General features: G+C 44.1%; 4 protein-coding genes and 1 long non-coding RNA gene across 11 annotated transcripts; 2 read left to right on the forward strand and 3 right to left on the reverse strand.

The window, feature by feature from the left end:
- The first annotated feature begins 282 nt into the window (after window positions 1–282).
- Window positions 283–2,295, forward strand: LOC136194391 (oxalate:formate antiporter-like). The gene is made up of 10 exons (XM_065983488.1): window positions 283–357; window positions 444–511; window positions 577–696; window positions 743–866; window positions 915–1,057; window positions 1,109–1,625; window positions 1,679–1,833; window positions 1,894–1,948; window positions 2,002–2,101; window positions 2,166–2,295. The coding sequence occupies exons 2-10, from the start codon at window positions 483–485 to the stop codon at window positions 2,219–2,221; spliced, it is 1,299 nt and encodes a 432-aa protein (XP_065839560.1). The 5' UTR covers window positions 283–357; window positions 444–482; the 3' UTR covers window positions 2,222–2,295.
- Window positions 2,296–3,389: 1,094 nt separating this feature from the next.
- LOC136194515 (uncharacterized) lies at window positions 3,390–4,619 on the forward strand. Its single transcript, XR_010671657.1, has 4 exons — window positions 3,390–3,573; window positions 3,637–3,687; window positions 3,737–3,873; window positions 3,943–4,619. It is a non-coding gene; the product is annotated as an uncharacterized lncRNA (long non-coding RNA).
- A 2,703-nt stretch (window positions 4,620–7,322) lies between these two features.
- Window positions 7,323–10,322, reverse strand: LOC136194337 (uncharacterized). 5 transcript variants are annotated; one of them, XM_065983419.1, is made up of 8 exons: window positions 9,970–10,322; window positions 9,854–9,874; window positions 9,660–9,806; window positions 9,568–9,600; window positions 8,646–9,514; window positions 8,525–8,560; window positions 8,265–8,477; window positions 7,323–8,193 (listed from the first exon to the last, which is right to left on the reverse strand). In XM_065983419.1, the coding sequence occupies exons 5-8, from the start codon at window positions 8,941–8,943 to the stop codon at window positions 7,865–7,867; spliced, it is 876 nt and encodes a 291-aa protein (XP_065839491.1). In that variant the 5' UTR covers window positions 8,944–9,514; window positions 9,568–9,600; window positions 9,660–9,806; window positions 9,854–9,874; window positions 9,970–10,322; the 3' UTR covers window positions 7,323–7,864. The 5 variants fall into 5 exon arrangements, with proteins under 5 accessions (XP_065839491.1, XP_065839490.1, XP_065839492.1 ...); XM_065983418.1 differs by having other exon boundaries at window positions 9,660–9,874; window positions 9,970–10,170; window positions 10,236–10,263; XM_065983423.1 differs by having other exon boundaries at window positions 7,325–8,193; window positions 8,265–8,378; window positions 8,427–8,477; window positions 9,660–9,874.
- Window positions 10,323–10,389: 67 nt separating this feature from the next.
- On the reverse strand, window positions 10,390–18,486 carry LOC136194424 (death-associated protein kinase 1-like). The gene is made up of 31 exons (XM_065983542.1): window positions 17,540–18,486; window positions 17,463–17,486; window positions 17,286–17,412; window positions 17,135–17,242; window positions 16,653–17,081; window positions 16,543–16,586; window positions 16,457–16,483; window positions 16,155–16,403; window positions 16,005–16,103; window positions 15,847–15,945; window positions 15,723–15,800; window positions 15,556–15,660; window positions 15,403–15,501; window positions 15,256–15,345; window positions 15,086–15,190; window positions 14,931–15,026; window positions 14,694–14,879; window positions 14,545–14,643; window positions 14,296–14,394; window positions 14,143–14,241; window positions 14,040–14,091; window positions 13,899–13,972; window positions 13,567–13,632; window positions 12,914–13,513; window positions 12,538–12,726; window positions 12,345–12,467; window positions 11,200–12,291; window positions 11,084–11,144; window positions 10,974–11,033; window positions 10,633–10,931; window positions 10,390–10,584 (listed from the first exon to the last, which is right to left on the reverse strand). Exons 6-31 carry the CDS (start codon window positions 16,549–16,551, stop codon window positions 10,570–10,572), a joined length of 4,170 nt encoding a protein of 1,389 aa, XP_065839614.1. The 5' UTR covers window positions 16,552–16,586; window positions 16,653–17,081; window positions 17,135–17,242; window positions 17,286–17,412; window positions 17,463–17,486; window positions 17,540–18,486; the 3' UTR covers window positions 10,390–10,569.
- A 6-nt stretch (window positions 18,487–18,492) lies between these two features.
- LOC136194426 (alpha-latrocrustotoxin-Lt1a-like) lies at window positions 18,493–22,449 on the reverse strand. Of its 3 annotated transcripts, none has more exons than XM_065983546.1 (14): window positions 22,320–22,449; window positions 22,106–22,262; window positions 21,910–22,059; window positions 21,759–21,857; window positions 21,578–21,697; window positions 21,408–21,518; window positions 21,250–21,345; window positions 21,077–21,208; window positions 20,928–21,026; window positions 20,766–20,876; window positions 20,555–20,718; window positions 20,417–20,506; window positions 20,127–20,366; window positions 20,010–20,071 (listed from the first exon to the last, which is right to left on the reverse strand). In XM_065983546.1, exons 1-13 carry the CDS (start codon window positions 22,379–22,381, stop codon window positions 20,297–20,299), a joined length of 1,461 nt encoding a protein of 486 aa, XP_065839618.1. In that variant the 5' UTR covers window positions 22,382–22,449; the 3' UTR covers window positions 20,010–20,071; window positions 20,127–20,296. The 3 variants fall into 3 exon arrangements, with proteins under 3 accessions (XP_065839616.1, XP_065839618.1, XP_065839617.1); XM_065983545.1 differs by lacking the exon at window positions 20,010–20,071 and having other exon boundaries at window positions 20,134–20,189; window positions 20,238–20,366; XM_065983544.1 differs by lacking the exons at window positions 20,766–20,876; window positions 20,928–21,026; window positions 21,077–21,208; ... (5 more) ...; window positions 22,106–22,262; window positions 22,320–22,449 and adding exons at window positions 18,493–19,148; window positions 19,200–19,385 and having other exon boundaries at window positions 19,439–20,071; window positions 20,127–20,189; window positions 20,238–20,366; window positions 20,555–20,599.
- Between the last annotated feature and the right edge of the window lie 631 nt (window positions 22,450–23,080).

A 23,080-nucleotide genomic window follows, 5' to 3' on the forward strand; every position in this document is an offset into this window, starting at 1 on the left:
TCTATCTATGATCTGATGTTACGAGAAATGTCTGTTGACCACTCGAACGAATGACCCTCGAGCAGAAAATCATAATTGGCTGTTTTCTCTGATAGACAGGACAAGAAGGTCTCAAGAAAAATACTCACTTCAATGCACATTTTCAATCCCATTAATTTTCTCGTTAGCAAAAATGTCGCCCACATTAATATTTGGCGACAATGACGCATTTTAGCGTGCGCTAGAGAGAGCTGCAGTCCTTGAAAAAAGCGATGCGGAATTGTCCGCGGTACGACAGAAATAGCAAGTGTCCGCCGGTAGTCGTAGTTCTGGCTGGTGCAACAATGCATTTGACCCTGGGAACGCTGTATACTTTCGGTTGGAAAAAGAGAAAACGATTCGCACATTCAGTCAGGGATACTAGTATCCCTGATTCAGTTCGGCTTCTCATTCTTCTCATGCAGGGAACATGAGCCCATATGTAGTGTCCTACATACGGAAATATGGTCACCCAACGTCAACGACGGCTGAAGTACGAAATCGGGGGCCCTTCTCGAGAAGTTCTCTAAGTAGCTAACGGGAAGTTTATTTATCTAGCCTGCTACGTGGATTGGATTTACGCTCAAGCAACATTGGGTCAGGGCCTCTCAATGTATTTCGGTGGGAAGCTGGAGCTGAAGTTGGGCACGCAGCACTCCTCGGATCATTAACGATGAGGTGAATGCAAGTGCAATACAGATTTTATGTGCATTCTTTTTTATAGCGTGGGTGTGGCTCTGAGCTACTTCACTATAGAATCATTCTGGCTCTTACTCATTACATACGGTTTTGTGTTTGGCTTCGGTGTGGGGATCGCGTATCCCATTCCAATGGCCTGTGCAATTCGGGTAGAAAGTACTCTAATTGTATTTCTTAATTTCTGATGCATTATTTAGTGGCTTCCCAAGAGAAAGGGCTTCGCCGCCGGTTGTGTCGTGTCCGGTTTTGGTCTGGGCGCATTTATCTTTGATCAGGTGCAGACGGCCTTCATAAACCCGGACGGTATAAAACCCGTAGGAGACGAGGGTTCAACTGAAAGGCAACTCTAAGACGTTTCTACTCTGCTTTTATGACATCCGAATGCTTTTAGATATTTCGAGGATCCCCAAGTGCTGAAAAGAACGAAGCAATGTTTTCTTATTCTCGGAGCGCTCTATACGATTCTTCAAGTGATCAGCGCTTTCTTCTTAGTCGATCCTAAACCCGATGACGAGGCGGAAGAATCGAATGACAGTGTACAGCTGACATCAATAACTTCGTCTGAGAATCCTCTCGACTTGGACTCCATTCTAAGTCCAGGAAGTGATGAGGAAACGTCTGACACCGAACTAATTTTAGCCCAATCTTCTGACGTCAAATTCGATAATTCGAATCCGGTCGATTTCAAACCGAAGCAGCTATTTCGTCAGAAGACTTTTTATTTGATATGGATCATGTTTCTGCTGTCGGGACAAGGCGTCATAACCGTATCGACTCTCTACAAGGCATACGGTTTCGGATTTATAAAGAGTGATCAGTTCTTGGCTATTTCGGGAGCAATTGCGTCTCTTTCGAACGCTTCCGGACGAATAATATGGAGCTATTTGGCGGATAAATTCTCTTTCAGGGTATGAGTAAAATTCATTTGATTCAAAAGTTGTTATTGCTACACTGTATCTAGTTCACAGCAATGGTCATGATGAATCTAATGACGGCTTTACTTCTGACTTTCAGTGCCACGTCGTTAGCCGGAAAGGGAATGTTCCTCGCTTGGACCACCATGTTATTCTTCTGCATCGGTGGCGTCTTTTCTCTTTTTCCTGCGGCCACAGTGAGGCAAGTAGTGCACACGTTCTTCCTGACTTCAGTCGAAGTAATGATGAAATTCTTACACAGGGCTTTTGGGTCCAAGTACTTTGCCTCGAACTACGGTCTCGTCTTCAGTAGTCAGGTGAAGCCGTAAAACATTATTTGTCACCACGTGTTTACGTGATTTCTGTGTAGGTAATAGCGGGTCCAGTGGGAGCTTTTCTGCCAACAATTCTATCGCAATCTCTTGGTTATATCGGTGTGTGGTATCTCTCCGCGGGTCTCGTCTACATAGGTAAAGTCTCCGTTGACTGTCAGGATGCTCTACTGTCGATATATAGCAGTGTTTGTGCCTTTAGCTGTTCTCGTGACTTACTGCTGCTCCATGCGACATCCTGCGAAATCTTTTAAATGAAAGATAGGCGTTGCATATTTTTGTATAAATAGTTTATACCGTCTATAAAGCTAGAGAGGATTCTGGAACGCTTTTATAGGGGTGGAAACTGAAATTTTACTCTTTCGGTTAACGTCATGGCAATGACGTCACTGATCGTTTGGTTCCCACGAGAACGCTCTCCAGTTTCGGTACGCAACACTGGCTCAAGTGCCGTTTGCATAAGCCTTGCATGAGCTTGCAATAATTATATGCAGAGAAGGCGTGAAGTGGCTTGAGTCAGTCAGTCACTTCCCACTTTCACTGCACGGAGAGAGGCAAAGAGGCGTCGGTTCGGAGTCATCGGGAACACGTTTGTATTTTGGGCGTTGAGATGTCGTTTTGACGACAACGACAACGACCACGACGATGGCCCTGTAGCAAGAGTCTATTTGAGAAACAATGAACGACGATGCCGAGTTTGCACATACCGACAGAACGCTGCTCAGTCAGGAAAGTGTGCTATGTGTAGACACACGTTTTAGTAGGAACCGTCCCCTGTTGAATCATAGAGGCAATGTTCTTTTTGTAGAATAAGCGCTTCCTGACATTGCATAACATGTGAGTACTGTATGTGAGTGAAACAATGATCAGTTGCACAAAAAATGCCAAGCAAAGCTCACGTTGTCGATTGACATGTCAACGAACTTCTAAAAAAACTCTACATTACGCCACTTGACTACACCACGCTGCCCACACAAACTCAAACGCACCCACGGACACCAATCGATCTACCAGGAGAAACTCGATCACGTCACAGCTACCTAGGAGCAATCGATGACCTACACTAAATCATTAGTGCACATGTACACAGTGACTTCAAAGTTCATTTTGTTGACTCGAAATATTATTGAAATCTGTGTACTTGCTCATCGCATTATTCAGCGTGCACGTGATTGTGATTCTACACGTCCGGGAAACGTTACAGAAGTCTTGCCTATCCTGCAGTCCAGCAGCCGCAACGCTCATCTAATCGCGCCGCAATGTATCGAGCCTTCATCCCTAAACGCTGGTGATCAGGTAATCCCGCCGGGAACCTCTATTTCAACAGCAAGAACTGAAAAATCACGAAGTAGACTACTGAAAACCGATCGAAATCTCCTGCTTCGATCGCGCGCTATGCACGATCTTATTTTTTGTTCAGGAGCGGTAGAGCGGCGAGGCGAGGCTCAATCGATCGACCCGCTCGCCGATCTCGCGCCTCCGTGTTACGTCCGTTCGTGTGTCTCACTCTGCGCAGCCGTTCACTGGCTAGAATTGGAAGCAGCCGATGAAAAAGCGTTCCATCGTGTTCAGAAACTCTCTCTACCGTGCGTTTTATTCAGAGAAAAGATGTAAGATGTCGTGCATGGGGCCTGGTATTAGGGGCCTCACTTAGGATGCCCTCTCGTCTCTAGGTCAGAGAAGCTCTACGAACTCTCAGCGGCTTTCAAAAACGTACTCGAAAGGTTAGGAACCGGAGCGACAAGATCGTACGGTGTAGGAAGGCCTCTTTAGGATCATGCCACGTGCCAGAGTTTTCTTGAAGGATAAGACTTTCGTCCAGCGCTTCCCATTTATGTGCGAAACAAACTAAATTTAAAACCTGGCGAAGCAATTGACGAAATGCATCAGCTACTTTCAGGATTTTCAAGGTAAAATAATTATTATTGATTCTCCGTCGAGCAGCCTACGCCATAGTAATATTATCATTTGTTCTCTAGAGATATCGCAGCTGATTCCCTTCCTAGTGGAAACGGTTGAAAGACAAAGCATTCACAATGACGTCAACTGTCACTGCCTTCAGGGGTATTTTATTATTGAATCTCTCGACCAGTGTTTTGTCGTGTAGTAATTCCCCCAATCCGACGAGGCAGACGCAGCCATCCCTCTGGGCCGAGAGCGAAAAGAGGCCGCACCTCCGCCGGGGCGATGGAGCGGCCCTACTCTTGGTGGTACGAGTGATAACTACCATCCCCCACTTGGGCAAGACGCTGTGGGCAAAATCGCGGTCCTCCCGGGTCTTGGGTTAATGACTCCCCCAGTGCCCCGGTGGCGAGGGTACCCCCTTTGGGCCTTAAAGGGGTATACTGGAGGCCTGAACCTGCGGGATGAATGGGTGATCCCACCTCCTTGGGAGCTGGAGGTTAACTCGTCTAATTTGCTCTCCTCCTTGCGGCTTGGGTGAAAGTCGCCCTGGATGACATGGGAGTATGTCACACCCCTTGGACCTGGGGGGAAGTTAGGTCCCGATTTACTCTCCTCAATGAGAGTGAGTTGAGAAGAGGACAAGGAGCGCCGAAGAAGACGCCGAGGACAATGGACAAGGAGCGCCAGGCCCACCTCCTCCTCTCATGTGGAGAGAGAGAGAAGGGGAAGGTGGGCAAAACTCGTCTTCCCTGTTCGGAGAAGGCGAGCAACGCAGGAAGGGAAGAGCATAGCATGGCGTCTTTCTGCGTGAAAACAAACGTGTTTTTATTTTTTATACGGGACTTTATTAAATAAATTTTGGCATGATATTCTCTACATTTACTTGTCACGCGTTGTCGCAGCCCTAAACTGCATGTGCTGTAACGCGCGTCGTTAACTCGTCACTCCAGTGCCCTAGCCGCGCAAACTCAGTCTCATGACTCTCATCGTGCTAGTACGCACGAGGAGAGTTTTGCGCTGCTTTTGCGAGCACGCAAAAGCCGCGCCTTGAGCGTGCGTGTAATATGCGCCTACTAAAACATTATTAAAAAAATCAAAGTCTACGTATGAAGTCGTTCTTCTCATCAGTTTCTTTTCTCCATATAACAGCACCCGGATACTAGGAAAAACGGTTCGCATAAATAAAGAAGTACAACTTGACCTGAAAGCTCACGTCAGAATATTCAATTGATTCAGGGAGTAGAACTACTCATTACTTCATCGCAACAGCTTCAAATCAGCAAAAGATTTGCGAAGGCATTCATTCTTATGAAAGAACAGTGAAAAATGATAGTGGAATGCAATACATTGCATACCTCATTTGCTTGAGAATACACATCTGATTGCTATAAAGCTTCTCTCAAATACTAGAAAATGGAAAACCAAAATAGATCACATTAGTCAATTAAAGCCTATATGCTACACCTAAATGACCGATTAGATTTTCGTTATAGAATAGCACCTAAATTACCTCCAAATCCATTGACCTAAAAATCCTAAACTAATAAACCTATAATACTATACCTAAATGACGGATTACCAAATATTTGTTGTGAAATGATCTCTAAATTATCTCAAAATCCATTGACCTAAAATCCTAAACTAAATTAAAACCTATACTACACCTAAATGACGGATTAGCAAATAATTGTTATGAAATGACACCTAAATTACCTCAGAATCCTTTGACCTAGATAATCATGCCTATATTCTAATCAACCTAAATTACCTCAGAATCCATTGACCTAGATAATTAAGCCTATATTCTAATCAACCTAAATTACCTCAAAATCCATTGAAATGGTCTAACCGGGGTGGCAGCTGCCAGCTAAGCACGTTGGGGGAGGGAGCTACAACCCTAACTAATTTTTCCGGACATCTACCCTATCCTACTGGCAGCCGCCCTAAACCCTAATGCAACGCACCGCGGTACCGTAGTTGCAGCGTAAGCACGAATGCAGAAACTGGTGGGCACTACAGTACAGCTTTTTGTTGTTCCCACTATGCTCCCTGCCGAGCACATAAGGGGACCCCATTAGCAATTTAGAGATTTTTTCATAGCGGAGAGCTTCATGCTGTCGTTCCATTGCCTCACGCTTACGAGCCTCCACCCGCCCCTTAATTGTTTAGATTCAATCAGAAATCGGTCTATGACTCGAGAGCAGAAGCAATGGACCAAACACGCAATTCACCAGATATGCACGCGACAGAGGAGCACCCAACCCCCTAAGTGCACGTCCTACACCCAACCGTGGAGGACCCAACGGAATGCGGTGCAAACCTGCCGGTCTTCTCTTCATCTGGCGGGAGATCTCTGCTATCTCCTCCCCCCGGCTTTATTACATGAAGACATCACATGACGACATCTTCCGGTCACATCAAGTGTTGACACTAATAAGAAACGCGATCCGAGTGACATTGACAGGTGACAAAATCGTAGGCGTCGCTTACGTTTTTCGCAGCCGCATCGACGACTGGCCGCGTCTCGGTCTTTTTCGATCCGCTTCGAGGAGCTTCGTCGATTTTCTAAAAAAAAAGATCGAGAAAAGCGTATAATGAGCGTCGTAGCGCCGAGGGGAGGGGGATCGAAGGCACTTACAGGCGAGCGGAGACGCCGTACGATCCTTTAGCTTCGCATCATCGCGCATAGCACTGCGCGATCTAGAACATTCGATCGTAGTAGAGTTCGTTCGTTGGCGGAAGAAGAGCGGGAACTTACCGATACGATGGTCACGTGGCGCTGCTGTCTTCGCGCCGATCGAGGCGCAATCCTTCGCGAAGGATCGCGGGCCTCCTGCGAAAAATAGGCGCGATAACATTCTTGGTAGAAATACAGCGTTTTTTGGCTTTTACCGCTGTCTTCGGAGTCCCCGCCTTCGTTTTTCGGTCCGCCGCGAGGCGGTGCGCCGTGTCGTGGCTGCCTGCGGTTGGAGTGGCTAACATAGATCCACTCTCAACGAAGTACGGGCCGAGAATGAGAGGTCGAAGCCGTCGAATGCGTGCGCTGTAACGCGCGTAGTAGGCCTATCACGTGAGTCATGTCTAGTCAAGCTTACGACTTTCCGTTCTCTCGCTTCGAAACGAACGTCGCCTGGTTCAAATATCCAATCGAATCGGGCAGTTAAACTATGTGAGAGCCAACCATAAAAAATGTCGATTTTGCTTGAAAGTATAACACAGAACGATTCTATCTCGCGCAAAAATTCGTGCAATGCTCAAACACGTCAACATGCGACGAATCTGCAGAACTGAATGACGAGCCAGTATTTATTGATATAGGAATTTGGAATATTAAAAAATTTCCAATACTTTTCAGACCGATATATCTCAACTTTGCCTGAGAGTGTTTTCACTCGTGGCAGATTATCACGTCGTGTATAGTACATCATACGAAGTACCTGTGCTATGCTATATGCTTTATGCTCTCTAATTAATATCGTAAGAGTTGATTTTATCAGCGCAACAGCACATAAAGTCACTTTTGCTTCAAAGCAGGCCAACTCCTTTCCTTTGCTGATGTCTAGAAAATGGTACTGTCATCATATCAGCAAGGAAATCAATGGGCATTTATAACCCAAACTGTATTTATTATTAAAACGCAATTGGATTGATAACGTTTAAATTAAATCTCAACGCCACCTGAACAGACTATGTTTGCCTTTTCATTCAATTGCTTAGGTCACTCCATTGGTGAGACGGTGACCGTGGAGAAATTTGAGGAGCAATCAAGCGAAGGTATTTCTTAATCAAGTATATACAAAAATATATGTATCTGTATGTATCTGTCTTTTAGAGTGTAAAGCGGTCTGTGCGTCTGCGTGTGGTAAACCGTTCGCCTGCCTATACAAAATGCAGGGATCTCACACTGACGTTTAAGTATAGTGAGCACATTTCTTTCCTTGACTGTCTACTAAACCGCTCACGTTTGAGTTTAAATTTCTGGTCTGTCTTGACCCCCTAATATCGTTGAATGACTGACACTGCTAAAGCCTTTTCAAGGTCTTTCCCTATTCCAACATTGTAGCAAGCATCTATGAGCCGTTGACGAGTCATTTCACTGTCTCTTTCTTTTCGCTGAAAGGCAGACAGAACTCTTTCCAGCCGTTCCTTGGGTCTTCGAGTCTGCATCGGCTTAGGTCCTTCTAGTCCTCTATCTGGTCCTCCTGCACCAAAAGAAAATCCAAGTTGCATTGAGATTTGTAGCCACTTCTTCTCTCCGATACTGAGAATAGCTTCAACCAAGACGTTCATAGAGACATCAGCACCTGTTGGTCTTGACGCAGCAACTAAAGCAGATATATTATTATTATTTAAGCAAAGCATGAGAAAACAACTGCCGTACTTATTCCCCACTCACCAGGTTTCATTTGAATGTAAATAGAAACGCCTGAAGTGCTGACGATAATAAAAAGGATAGCGCACAATGCAAAAGGATGACTACGCCAAAACTGAAATAAGAAGTTTTGAGTTTCTATGAGATGGCAGTAGACACTACGTTTCTTCATAAACTTATTTATACTAATGGGTTTCACGGTTCCATTATGTTTGGCCTCTTTCTCTTCACTGCGTTCTAACAAAGAGCGTACAAAACCACCCTCTTCGTAAATCATTGCATACCGCGATCACGTTCTCCTTTGGCACGCCTACGAGCGCCTGCACAACAAAACAAAAAAGGCACTAGCTACAATTACGGTACGCCAAAAAAGTATCCCAGCCAACTAAGTGCCCATATTCCCACCTGTTAGGAGAAGATGACGGAGATCTCCACCTTGCTCTATCTCTTGAAGAGCGTCGACGAAAGTGTCAAAGTACGCATCAGGACGCTTCTTCAGAGTCTCAAAAAGACGTTTGGCTGCCTCCGTTTTGCCGTCTTTGTTCACAGTCCGACCGATTTCTTCGCATTGGCTCGTTGACAGGCAATCATTCTCCACTAATTTCGCTAGGATCGTTGAATCGGGACCCAAGAGGTTTGAGGCATAGGTTATAGCGGTCGATAGCACCGGTGTGACTCTCTCGTTCCACTTTCGATCTCCCATGAGAAAAATGAAGAGAACTCCCGTATGATTTTTTACTTAGGTACTTTTCTTCGGTTCAAATCTCTTAGCAAACGTCAATCAGCTGCTGAAGAGCCGTTATCGTTCTTCTTACGGTTGAAAATGACCCTACGTTTTGACTGCAAAGTATACTGTTCATTTCTTTCCTCGTCCGTCGGCGTCATTCTATTCAGCAAGGAGTGCCTCATTCCTAAAGAAAGCTGCCAACCTAATGTATCACGAACTAAGACAAAAAACTGAAAATGTATATAAGCGTTCTAAAACTCCCTGAAGTTCAGGGCATCTCTAAGAGCGTCCCCAATTCCAACCTTCTTGCATACGTCAATCAGCCGCTGACGAGATGATTCGTTGTCTCCTTCGCTTGACTTGTAGTCAGACACTATCTTACGCAGCCTGTCCTTGCTAGCCCAACTTGGATAATCTGTAACTAGATTTTGCCTTTTTTCAAAATCCCAGCCGAATTGCAGCGCAATGTTTCGCCATCTTCCTTGTCCAACCTCAACTATGGCTTGAACCAACTCATCCATAGAGACTGTAGCACCTGTCAATTTATCTAAAACAACAGACAAAAATTGAAGCAGATCACACCGTCACGGTTTATTGTACTTCTAGATGATGTTGACCGTGTCTCTCCACTGCCTAAGAGCAAGAGCATAGACAATAAATAATTTCAATTAAAAATTGACCACTTTCTTTACCAGGAGAAAGAGATATAAAAAGGCTTCCAACAGCAAAAAACACAGGCAATAAAACAAGCAGGCAGCCCCGTTTGAAGGCACAGCTGCGTAAAAACGGAGGGTTGGGTAATGGGGAGGGACGGGGACGAATGGCTGAGACTCCACATCCTAACAAAGACCGTACAAAAACACCCCCTTCGTAGATCATTGCATACTGCGATCACGTTTACCAGCGCCTGCACAACAAAACAAAAAAGGCACTAGCTACAATTACGGTACGCCAAAGACGTATCCCATGCACTTAACGTCAGCCAAGTGCCCATATTCCCACCTGTTAGGAGAAGATGACGGAGATCTTCACCTTGCTCTATCTCTTGAAGGGCGTCGACGAAAGCGTCAAAGTACGCATCAGGACGCTTCCTCAGAGTTTCAAGAAGACGTTTAGCTGCCTCCGTTTTGCCCTCTTTGCTCACAGCCCAACCGATTTCTTCGTATTGATTCGTTGACAGGCACTTCTTCTCCACCAATTTCTCTAGAATCGTCGAGTCGGGGCCCAAGAGGTTTGAGACATAGGTTATAGCGGCCGATAGCACGCACTGGCGTTAGTCTCTCGGCCCACTTTCGATCTCCCATGGGAAGGAAAGTGCATATGAGTCCCGTATGATATCACTCCTTCCTGAAACTCGCGCCTAAGTGATTCTAGAGAAAATCCGTGAGTTGCTGAAGGGAGTCATAGACGTCTGCATAAATATTTTGTCTGTACAGTATTTAAATGAGTATCAATGAAAAGCAAAGGAAGAGCCTACGTATAAAACGTGGATCAAGACAGAGCCCGCTGTGGCTTATCTACGGTAAGTGAATGCGCAAAACTGCGTTTTAGATGCCAGCTAGTGCGATACTGTACTAGATAAAATTAATGGTGAGTAAGTAGTCATTTAGTGTGGCCCTAAAACCAATAACAAGAATAGATAAAAAATAAAAAAAAGAAGCTTACCGAAAAAATTGAGGCTATCGTTTCAGTTGAGCAGCCAACGTTCTTCATGGCAGTAATAAAATGCCTGCGAGTAGCTCTCTTGCCGAACTTGTTTGCCCACGCGTCTAGCATATCCAGGGCACGGTCTTGATCGTTTCTTTTCTCTTCAAACGCATGCAGTTGATAAAACTGGAAAGGTTCCGGACCTAAAATTTTTCCAATACGTCTCCAGACTGGTTGAATGCGTTCAGCTGCTCTGAATAGTTCAAGTGCGGTTGGCGGATTATCAAGGTAAATCTCATCAAATAGACAGGAGATTTCTGCAAAGAGTGTCAGAAAGAATCGATTAATTGATGGAATACCTTCGTCATTCCGTTCGGAAAGTGAAGAACAAAGTTGAGTTGCTTGTTCACCACGACGCCCTACCATGAAAATCAATAGCTACATTATAACTTTTCAAAAATCTGCTGACTTTTAATTGCCGAAGGAGATCTAGTTCGAATAAAAGCAAGATCTTCTTTTGCCTCGACAGTCTGCCAGAAAAGTAGAAAATTAAAGAGGATTTAGTAATTACGTCTATTTTGTTACTTCGTCAGCAGAAAGTTCAATCGCACCATCTCCACTCAAAAGAGCTAGCAAGTACGGTAGACGTGATCTTCTCGCAGCATCTCCAAAGCACTGCGCTGTGGCAATGAGATTTTCACTCCAAGTAGAAATCAGCACAGCCGCTGTCTTGCATTCCACCTGGTCTGCTTCAGACAAGCCCGGCAAATGACCCTCTAAAACTTCTCTTCCCGCTTCGTCTTTATCCAAGCACGTTATTATAGCGCAGCGTGTCTTGTAGGACAATAAGTCGATGTGATTGTCACGAAGAGCAAGAAGATCTTTTAGGCTGTCTTTGACCATTCCCTTGCTGACTGAAGCGCTTGACTTTGCCGAAATCTCTATCTTCTCATCAACAGTTGCTTCTTTGTAAGCCAGAGGAAACTCTTTCAGCTGCTTTAGTTCTGTAGAGCTAATGTACCAGAGAAGACTATCTGTCCCTGGACTCCTCTTTCGAAGAACTTCTTCGCCAGTTATCATTAGATTATTAAGAAGTTTAACGCATTCTCGCTCGGAATGAACCGGTCCACGCACTATAAAATCCAAAGCCTTATCCACCTCTTGCAATGTTATAATTCCTTCTACTGAAACACCGTCTATTGTATCCTTGATCATCAGCCCTCCTTGCCAAACTACCGGCTCTAAGCCATGAAAACAAGGAACATTGTGTACGTGACACTGAAGAAACGGCATCGTTCCGGGAGTTATTATATCTGTCTCTTTAGCTCGTCGCACTCGTCGCCCAACGTAAACGGTCATCTCAGAATTTTCGCACCACACTTCAGATTGACGTTTCTCTTCTACAAGAGCTGGAAACCGATAAGTGTTTCGCATACCGGGAAGTGGATAGCAAATCTCCAAATGACACAAGAGCCAAATTGTTTCATCAATATTTTCCCACTTTTGCTCATTGAAGGCTTCGAGTGCACTCTGAATGTCTTCTTTGGTTGTTGTGCCGGGCGGACGGCAGCAAAGAGAAACCGGAAAATCTGAATCCAAAGGACACAACAGGGGACCAATGATATTTTGACATAGCCAAGTTGGATCCAAAATGATTTTGTTTTGAATGACAAAAATCTAAAAAAATTAGTGATACAAACACGTAAGCAATGACTAAAACTGCTGATGACCTCGCCGATTCCTCGCAGAAATTCGACAAGCAATTTTTGAACTTCAACCGTAAGACCAGGATAAAGGCAATCTGCCATAACCTTCTCAAAAACGCTACAATCCATAAATTTTATGACTTCTTCCTATAAGCAGAACGATCATAGGATAGTGTACAGAGATATAGCTACGTATATTTAATTAATGATCGCTTACCCTTTTCGTTTCAGGGTGGTTCTTTATGACAGACAGAGTTCTTTGGCGTACTTCTTCCTCTAGGTTATTGATAGAAAAAAAAGAACGCAGCTTGTGGAAAAACAGCTGGCCTTTCCTGAAAGGATCTCTCAGTGTAGGTAAAAAAGACGCAGTTGCCGCCTCAACAATGATCGGGACTTCTTTACCAGCCTGAGTTAAAGCAGAGACAAGTAAGTAGCAAATGCAAATTCCTAAAGAGCTATTTGCAGTACTGCACGGCTATGAGGCGTTCTACAAAGGCATTCAACGGTCTAATTTTTCACCAATTTTTGTCAATGTGCTTAGCGTTATCTCGATGACAGTACTATTTAATTCGAAGCTTTTCAAAATTGATTACCTTTAGGGTGAGCGCTTTGACGTCTTTAATAGATTCCCTGAGAAGATCCAAATCGGTCGATTTTCGATCATGGCAATTCAAAACAAAGTGTTTCTCGTAGAAGTTGAACCAACGACCAAAGTTTTGCCTCACGTAGGCAAAAACCTGTCGTAGTTTGATTTCTCCAATTTTCACAGAGGGAAGGAGATCTTTTTTGCTTCCTACAACCAGAAAGTTAGCCTTTTCATTTAGAACAACGCTGCATTTCACGAATGAACAGAAAAAATGGCTCCAAGTCTTTAGCTCATTCTCGTTTTCTGTCAAATCGACAACGAGCAGAAAAGCTGTTGTAGACTCGGAGAAAAAGAGCCCGTGCGTTTTATGAAAAAACGGCTGCCCTGCAAAATCGCAAAAAACCACATCACCGGCCGATTTGATATTTGCAGTTGATAAATCCATGCTGGCAGTTCGCTTATCGTCACCCCCATCTTTCCAGTGAATGTTTTTTAAAGTTTTTATGAGGGTTGTTTTACCAGCTCCAGCTTTCCCAATTGTGCATATCTTGATTTTCGTTTGCTTGGTCGTGCCTTGCGAGTAAAGTTTATTATATCGATGATTAGTCTACAATGAAAAGCATGCGCTAGGAATCGTAAAAACCTAACTAAAGAACGAACCCATTCTTTGAATAAAATGGTTCTCACTTCTGACAAGCAAGGAGTCTCGTGAGGAAGTAGACCATCCTAAATAAGGAAGCACTATAAATACCTTGGATTAATTAATTCTATGCGTGTTATGACCAAATGATTTATTCTAAAAGTGTAGCTAGCCACAAGTTAAATTAGCAAGAAAACGTTTCACACGTAAACGTTTCACACAATGCCTAATGACAATTTGAAGTGCCTCATTATTTCATAGTTCAGACAAAAAGAAAAAGTGTGTCATACAAGTTAACTCCAAACCTTGCTTAATTAATTTAATTTCTTTCTCTAGTGTTACAAACGCTTACCTCTCCGGAACGGTCAATGAGATTTGGCTCCTTCAAGAGAATTAGTTTCACAAGATCAAACCACAAGAAGAAATCTGATACATTTAATTAAATGTTATGTTATCATTAATTTAAAGTAACGAAATAAATCATATACAGTACCAGAAATTCTGTGACTATATTTTGCAAGGAAATGCAATACTGAATTTCCTTTCTGAAGACGACAAAAGCGTCGAAAACAGTAAGATCTCAACTAATAGCATACCGCGTCTGTCTTATTAACGTCTGCTCCCGCTTCGACTAGTAGTGTCGCAATTACCAAGTGACCACCCAAGCACGCCATCAAAAAAGCGGTTAACCCTTCCTAAAGTTATCAATCCAAATAGGTTTCAGATAGAAGTACCCTATTACGACAAACCAAGTTAGTCTTATTCAAATCTGCTTTAGCGTCAATCAGCAGATTAACAATCTTTAAGTGACCTTTTCTACATGCTACTTGCAAAGCCGTGCGGCCTTCCTAAATGTTTCAATTAAAAAACAAGCCTAACAAATTGAAATGCCGTTGGTAGCATGGTCAATAAAGCGTTTAATGACCTCAAATTTTTGCTACGCTCCGCAGCATGCATTTTTGAAAGCGCGAATTTGTCTATACACACGCAAAACCTACCAGGTTTGTCTTGTTGACATTTGCTCCAGCCCTAATTAATATTTTAGAAATTTCCACGTGACTAATTCCACAGGCAGCCTGCAAAGCCGTTCTGCCATCCTGAAATTTTCGCTTAATTAATGCAACGCGTCTCAAAGAACTGCTGTCACCTCATCAGTCTTATTAACATCTACTCCAGAGTAGATCAATAATTCAGCGATTTTTAAGTAACCCTTTTTACACGCTGAAAACAAAGCCTGTCGTTCGTTATTAACTTTTGCTCCAGCGTCTATTAAAAGTTTAGCAACATCCGAATAACCATTACGACATGCTCCCTCCAAAGCCGTGCTTCTACCCTAAAGGTTCCAAGTAGGAAATGAAAATGGATTATAAAGTATTAAAATAACATTAGCTTCATTAACGTGTGCTCCAGCATTGATAAGAAGTTTAGCAATTTCTACGTCACCATTTGCACACGCTCCATACAGAGCCGAAAGCGAAAACTGAAAATCCCAAATAGAAAACAATAACTGGCAATTGAAACTAACTCGCTATTACACACCTTTCCGGCCTTATTGACGTCTGCTCCAGCATCAATTAGTAGTTTCGCAATTCCTAAGTCGCCTTTCCAACACGCTTTCCGCAAATCTGCGTGCCCACTGGCATTCTAAAAGATTCATTAGCAATAAATGAGTAACAGCCTGTTTCATAAAACTAAAAAAACGATGCGACCTTATCAACATCTGCACCAGCGCAGACAAGTAGTTTAGCACTTTGCACGTGACCGTTTTCACAAGCCGCAAGCAATGGTCCCTGGCCAACCTAAAGATTGAAAGATCAAAATAACTGTTCTCCTAAACTTAAAACACTGTTATCTACTTTGTCCGTTTTATTGACATTTGCTCCGGCGTCTATCAAAAGTCGAGCAACATCCAAGCGGCCATTGCAGCATGCTTCCTGCAACGGCGTGCGTCCAAGCTAAAGATTCCATTTAGAAAGCAGCACATGTCTGACAAAGTACTGAAAAACCACATTTGCTCCACTGAAGTGCATTCCGACCTTGAAAAAGGATCTACGAAGTCTACCAACTATTGCACGACAATTTTCACACGCTCTATGGAAAGTTGCAAGCGAAAGCTAAAGTCGAAATTTATGAAACTAGCATACACACACGTCTATAGAGCAACTGACTGCTACACCTTTCCTGCGTTGTTAAACAGGGTAGCAACATCACTGTGACAGTTGCGACAGGCTCCTTGCAAAGCCGTGACGCCGTCCTAAAGCAACTGGGTAATAAAAGCAGGAGTTATAAAGTACAAAAACCATATTAGTTTTATTGACGTCAGCTCCAGCGTTGATTAAGAGCTTTGCAAATTCCAAGTGACCGTTTTCACACGCTATATACAAAGCCGTAGGCAAGAACTAAAAATTCCAATTAGAATGAAAAAATAGGTCGCATAAAGTGTCGCACCACAACCCACCTGGCCTGTCTTATTGACGTCTGCTCCAGCGTCGATGGAATGTTTAGCAACAGCAAATTGACCATTGACACATGCATTCTGCAAAGCCGTTAGTCCATTCTAATAGTTCCAATTAAAACATAAAAAGCCTATCTCAATATAGCGTAAAACCTTATTCGTCTCATTGACGTCTGCTCCTGCGTTCATCAAGAACTCAGCAATGTTCATGCGATGATTTGCCCATGCTTCCTCCAAAGGCGTGAGCCCATCCGTATTCGTCCACTCTCCGTCGAGCTTTGCTCCTTTCCTAGCGCATTCTTTCACTCCTTCTAGATCCCCTGCTTGAACTGCGCTAAACAGCGCATCTCGCAAACATTTTTTGTTTGCTAATGCTTCCATTGGCGTCGAATCAGTGAAAGACTATTGCAATTCGGAAAAGTGACGTTCAAAAAACTCCAGCACTTTTCTTGCACTAGCTTCTTTCGCAGGCAACAGAAATCCTGGAGAAACGTTCTCAAACGATCGCTCACGTGACTGCGTTCTTCTGAACCCCAACAACCTGCAGCATTAGAAGAACGGAAGAGTAAATTAGATGTGCAGACGCTACGATTTCAAACAAAATGGACGTGCTAGAAAAGAGGTGTATTCATAGGGGGCATTGAAACGCACCGTAAATAGCGTAGAATCGCGTTATCCAGTGCTGCTTTTGAGCTGCTCGAAACCTCAGGCGCTATTTATTAGATAGAATAGCAGATAGAATAGCGCGTCGCTGCTTTCATTTGCTGGCTCTTCCTCGCTAACGCGAAGTTTGGGAGACGTCTGTTAAATCCCCGTACAGGATGCATGACGTCACGCTCAGCATCACGTGCTAACATAGCGGCAAGCAGCTCAGCGTGCATGGCGCTAGTACTTTTCAATTTCTTTTATGAGGTAAAATCATTTTCATTCTTTTTTCAAGGCTCTTCTTCCTCTCCGCTATATGACTCTCTTTTGCAACTGTAGCCTGTACTGTAGCCGTTTTGGAAGCAGCGGCATCTTCGTAACTGTAGTCGCTTGCTTCTCTGACTTGTGACTGCCGCCCGCACTTATGCATCTTGGCTATACAGCACGTGTAGGACGATGTGACTGAAATAAGAAGAATATCGTCTCACTTTATAGGCAAAGATCCGCATCGGATTGCCGCAACGGCAGCACATGACCTCGCGTCGAACATGATAGATAACTACGACAAACGTCTCGTAAAAACCACATATAGCTCCCTAATTAATTAATTAATTAATTAATTAATTAGTTATTAATTACTTTTCACCACTAGAGCCATTTTTTGGCAATCGCCAGTTTTTGACATGCAATTGTTTTGGCGTACATCTATTGGGCGCCGAGGAATTGGCTCACCGCCATTGGCACTGAATGCGCGACTTTTTGATGCCTGCGTTTATCCAAAGTAAATTTCGCACTCGATCAAAGTTCTAGGCCTACTTGGAACAGGAGTATGTCGCATTCCTACGGAGGTGAAGAAGCCTACACTGTAATAGCGCCGTTTCTTTTCGACTCACGTTCACCATGACACAGTTCGATAGATGATCGGCTAGAGAACGCGTCAGATCCCGCTTCAAATCACTTCCTCGCCTAATCGCTGCTGGTGAGCCTTTTTGCTTGGTCGCTAGCCCCCGGATGTCGACGGAGGATGAAGTGATATCAAATAAAAAAAAGGTAAAAACAAATGTTAAAGTCAGGTAATCAAAACAGTAAAATAGCAAAAGAGCAGTGCGATGTAGCAAAGATAAGTGATAAAGATGTAATGTAGAGTCTAATACTGACTGACTCCACTTCACAAGGACAGAAATGTGCGTTAACATACTTTTAACGTACCTTGTAATGTAAGCATTTCTACGAGTGCAATGACGTCACTTTTTTGTACTTCTCTTGGATCACTCTCTTGCTAATACACGACTCCGCGTACAGGCACGCAACACCTTCTCCACCAGAGGCTGCTCCGTTTTCTTCGTCCATTTCTCTAAAGCCAGTGCAAGGCTGACTTTATTGCTATGATTCCCGCGCCGTATTTCCGTCACTGCTTCTGCCGACAACAGAAAACAGCAGATCTCTTCCCACTTCGAGCTCGCTCCCGAACAAATCGCCGCAATCACATCTTTGCACACGACGTTGTCGTCGGCAGGGAAACTCTCTCCCTGCTTCGGCTCTCCGTCTCGGATGCGGAGACGAAGACGCAGATGACTAATTCGAATGTGGGGATACTTTGCACCGCAAAGTTTTCTGGCTTTTACAAGTGCGGCGCTGCTCTTGCACGACTTGACGTCGTCCCTTTCGTACACGGCTACGTCTGAACTGTGATTTTGAAGATCGTCGCTGTCCAAATAGTACCATTCCATTGGAGTGCCATTGGCTTTATCGCTTCGAACCGACTCGACAGTGCGCTTTTACGTCTTCGAGCATATCCTTTGCGACGCACTCGCCTCCTTCCTAGTCTCGCGTAGCCAGACCTCTCTCCAGTGGTGGTTAATATCACCACTGGAGAGGTTAATATCACCAAGGGGGAAGGGTCTGGCTACTACCTCCTTCCCAGCAGCGCACGATCACGTCGACGGCGTCGTTTTCATTCGTTATTTCGACGAGGCATTCGACCAAATGACTTTGACCGGACGCCTCGAGTTTGAAGCCGTCTTTCCACAGAATCATGCGATATCCAGAAATAGCAGCACAGCGGCTTTGAAGAACAGGAAAAAGCGGCGGTGGTATAACGTCCGTCTTGGGGTGAGAAACTCGGTAGCGACGACCGCGGTAGACGACCATGTCGCCTTCTTTCTCCCACACCCCAACCGGTTTTGATTCTTTGATTAGGCACGGAACGTGATACGAATGGGGACCGTCTTTACCTTCAATTTGGCAAATAAGATAAAGATCGAGCATTACTTGAATTGCCTCGTCCGCAGTGAACGACACACGCGGAAGCTTTCGCTCCCGTTGCTTTTCTTGAAATAACTCGAGGGCTAATTTTACGTCGGCTCGATTCACTCGACCCGTGTTGTCGACAACGGCGTGGATGTAGAATTCGTCGGGATCGGAAAGGATCGGCCCTAGAAGATCGGTTACCAAAACCGAAGGCTGCAGATAAATTTGGCCGAGATTACGAAAATACAGAATCTACGAAAACAGAAGCCTTGGCGTTAACCGAAGCGTACTCACATAGCTTACAGTTCCCGAGTCGTGCAGGTTTTGAGCCAATAACTCAACTGGCAAGTCTTCGATGAGAGGTCGATCAAGCAGCGCTTCTATAGTGCGTCGAAACTCTTCCAAGTTCAGCAACTTTTCCTCTGTGGCAGAACTGCTTAAAATGAGTGATCTGCAATTCTCGCATACTTTGGGAACTGGATCCGCTTTCTATTGCAAAAAAGCCGTGCAGCAGTTATCAAGCGCAAAGACTAGTGCTATACCTGAATAAGCTCATTCCTGATCCTCTTCAGTTCGCAGCGAAACGAAACCATGGCCGGCGACTGTCTCTTCTTGCAGTCAACCTCGACAACGCCGGCTAAAGAGAAGATTCCACCAAATTCTTCAACAACATTTGTGACGTGAATTCGAAAAGCGCCTGAAGGTTTCATGTCATCGTCGCGATTGCCTCCCGTTCTCTTGTTGCCAACAACGACGATCGTGATGCCAGAGACGATTGATTTTCTCGCCGACTTCAAAAACGCGAGCCATCTCCTCAGTTCTGCTATCACTTCTTTCATTGCCCGCCTTTTGCCACTTTCGCCGACTATGTCAACGACGCACAAGAAAATGGTCAACGCAAAGCGAAAAAGAACAGCGTGCGCCACGCGGAACGGGTAGTGGCCACCAAAATCCCAGATAGACATCAGTCCTACCCCGTCTACTTGCTTGTTGTGAAAATCGACGCCGGCGGTTCGATCCAGCTCGTCTGATTGTCTGTCGTCTGACTGCGATGTGATGCCACACAGAGAATTCGTAAGGGTTGTTTTGCCAGCCATCGGTTCGCCGACGAGACACGTTTGAACGCATTCCGGTTGAACTCGTTCACTGTCAAGCCGGAATGATAACATTTGCGTCTAAACAGACACATTGCTTACATTTGCATCAAAAATCAAAAATACAAGAGCGTACATATTTGGATTTCAGAAATATTTGCATTTCGCCTCCAGCTATCTCGTAAGTTTTCATTTTATCCTGATTCAATATATGCGAAGTCGCTTTCAAAGTTTCATGTCAGCTTACATTATTTTCAGTCTCGAGTGATAGATCGATATTCAGCAAATATTGAAGAACAGATATCCTTACTGACCATAAAATAGATATCGAATGGCGACTATAAATACCATATAGATGCAGCAACGAGTTTCCTTTCTGAAGCATTTCAATTACCAAAATGCGCTTAATTTGTAAAGCCAATCTACCTTATCGACAACATGGCAATTAGCACCATGCTGCACAAACCACTGCATATTTTCCAAGCTTGAGCAGCACATGATTGGTGTATGCCCCTCCTAAAACTTTCATCAGCAAATAGAAAAAAGATGCGTGCGACGCATCACATCATCTTTTCCTCCAGATTCGCCTTATGACGCAAAAGATGATTAAGTGACAATGCAGAGCCATACCAAGCAGCCCAGTGAAAAACACAGGGCATTCCAGCAATAAGAAGTCCTTTTGCAACAAAGGAATCAAACACTTTTCTGCTTCTAAAATTTTCAACCGCCTGCAACAAGAAGATCATACAGAGTAAACAAAAAAATTCTGGAGTACATTTCGCGAAAGACCCCTCAATCCAGAAAATTTGACTTTGAGCTCGGCAATGGCTTTTGCAACACCCAGTTCTTCATTCTCAATCACTTGCCGCAACAAAGCGCTTCCAGTCTAAAACGGCTCTTCATGAAACGAACTTGTGCTTTTACTACTAAACGATACTTTGATATTAATTCTCTGTTGGGCACCCAATTCTAATAACTTTTTTGCAAATTTGAAATTGTTTGAACAACAAGCCAAAGACAAGGGTGTCCATCTGGTCTACACACAAGCCAGGATAAGATAGAGACGCCACACACGGAAAATCCTACCCATCGCCTTTCGTTCACAGCCTCATCTATCTCTGCGGGAGGTTTTGTTAGCCAGGCAAGGAGATCAATTCGATCACTCTCTCCTTTCTGATTTGATTCAGCCAAGGCGTGAAACACGTTATCTTTGGCACTCTACAAATATTTCAGAATAGAAGTTGAATTCAACTGCTCACAATTGCTTTTGAAAGCTGAAATCCTCTATCACATAGCCACTTAACAACGTCCATTTGTACCCCCGCAACAGCCCAGTGAAATGCTGTTTCTCTATCCTAAAAAAAACCAGAGGACTTGAACTCTTGCATTTGCACATTTTCGTTATTTTGTGATAAACCTTCGTTTCATAGTTTGGATTGAACTGTTTTCTTTCCTCGTTTTTCATTATTTTAGAGCAAAGTTTAACCATTTGTAGTCCACCAAAACAAGCGTAGAAAAACAGAGGAGCCTATAATGCAAACCACAGTGTCAATAATTAATTAATTAATTAATTAATTAATTAATTACACAATCATAACGTAATCCTCTTCTCTCATCCAGTTCATCTCCATTCGTTTCCGAAATTAATCTTTCCGCTATTTGAATGCGCCCATTCGCAAATGCCAATTTTAAAGCTGTCTCTTCCATCTGAACAGAACAATCATCTCTCAAAGCTGCGCAACACACCAATGACATGACAATGTATTACCGGTTTCACAAGTGAAAGCACTGCTCCGTTTTTCAGAAGAAATTCTACGGCAGATTCATCACCAACAACACAAGCCAGCATCAGAGGTGTAAGGTCCCACTAATTCACTATTTCGAGCAGTTGCGCAAAAAAAGACTCACAGCAATCTTACCCTCCTCCGCCCAAAATAGTAATGTGATGTGTTCTTCTTAATGGTGCAATTCTGATCATTGATGATTGTCACCCTTCGTCTGATCAATTCCTTCAAAATATCAATTTCTCTTTTCAACACTGCAACATGTATCAACGTCCACCGGCGCCCCTACAAATCCCATTCGTAAAACAGTACGCAAAATCTCATTCCTAACCCTAATCCAATCTGCTCCACAAATCAATTCTTTGTCTTCGTACACTCGACTCAAATCGACTTCTCCGCGTGAAAGACTCTCTTTCACATTCCGCAAAGCTCCGTTTTCCACGAATCGATAAAGGCGCTCTGCTTCTTCTTCTTCTTCTTCTTCTGCGCTAAGAAACGATCGAAAACATCTTTCTCGAGAATCGGCCGAAGAACCCTGTACTTACTCCCATTCTTTGTCAAAAGAGAGTCGGTTCAACCCTCCCGAAGCTTCGTCGGTGCCTGTCATGCCGCTCGCAAAGCTAAACTGTGTTGGTTGGTTGCGAGCCCGTAGGCACGCCTTCCAGGCTTCTACTGTATGCACGAGCGCACGTAGGTATGTGGAAGATAGCCCGGATGTTGATCAGATCGAGGCCATCGATGGATCATAGATCATAGATCTATCATGTTTGCGCGGCTTGTAGTGTACTATTGTATCTATGCCTCTACGGAGATCCTTAGGTTCGAGTGCGAAGACGTCACCTTTTTGTACTTCTCTTGGATGACTCTCCTGCTTATAGACTACTCCGTACAGGCACAGGCCCGGCGGAGTAAATTTTGGGTTAGTAGGGCCACATGTGACATTGAGAAGGGGGTCTGGGGACTCCGCCCCCAGAAAAATTTTTAAGAAGTGCGGTCCTCTAGATGTAGGTACAGCTTCACTAAATACACTGTGCATCTTTGTTCATAAAAATGTTCTGCTGCTCTCAAAGTAGTTATCGAGGCTCCCAGATCCCTATCTGAATCGGTCACTGCCCTTTCTGTAACGTCGTCGTCTCTTCGGTTCTCGATCGTCGTCGCTCGCTCGCTGATTCGCTTCGCCCGCTCTGCTCACTCTCGAGTTCGTCAACGATTTTTATTGAACTTCACTGCTCGCACACACTCGACTAGACCACTGACTCGACTGCTCGCACACGCACAGACTCCCCCTATTAGCACGCATACACAG

This window comes from Oscarella lobularis, chromosome 13, assembly GCF_947507565.1.
Source record: "Oscarella lobularis chromosome 13, ooOscLobu1.1, whole genome shotgun sequence".
Taxonomy (NCBI): Eukaryota; Metazoa; Porifera; class Homoscleromorpha; order Homosclerophorida; family Oscarellidae; genus Oscarella; species Oscarella lobularis.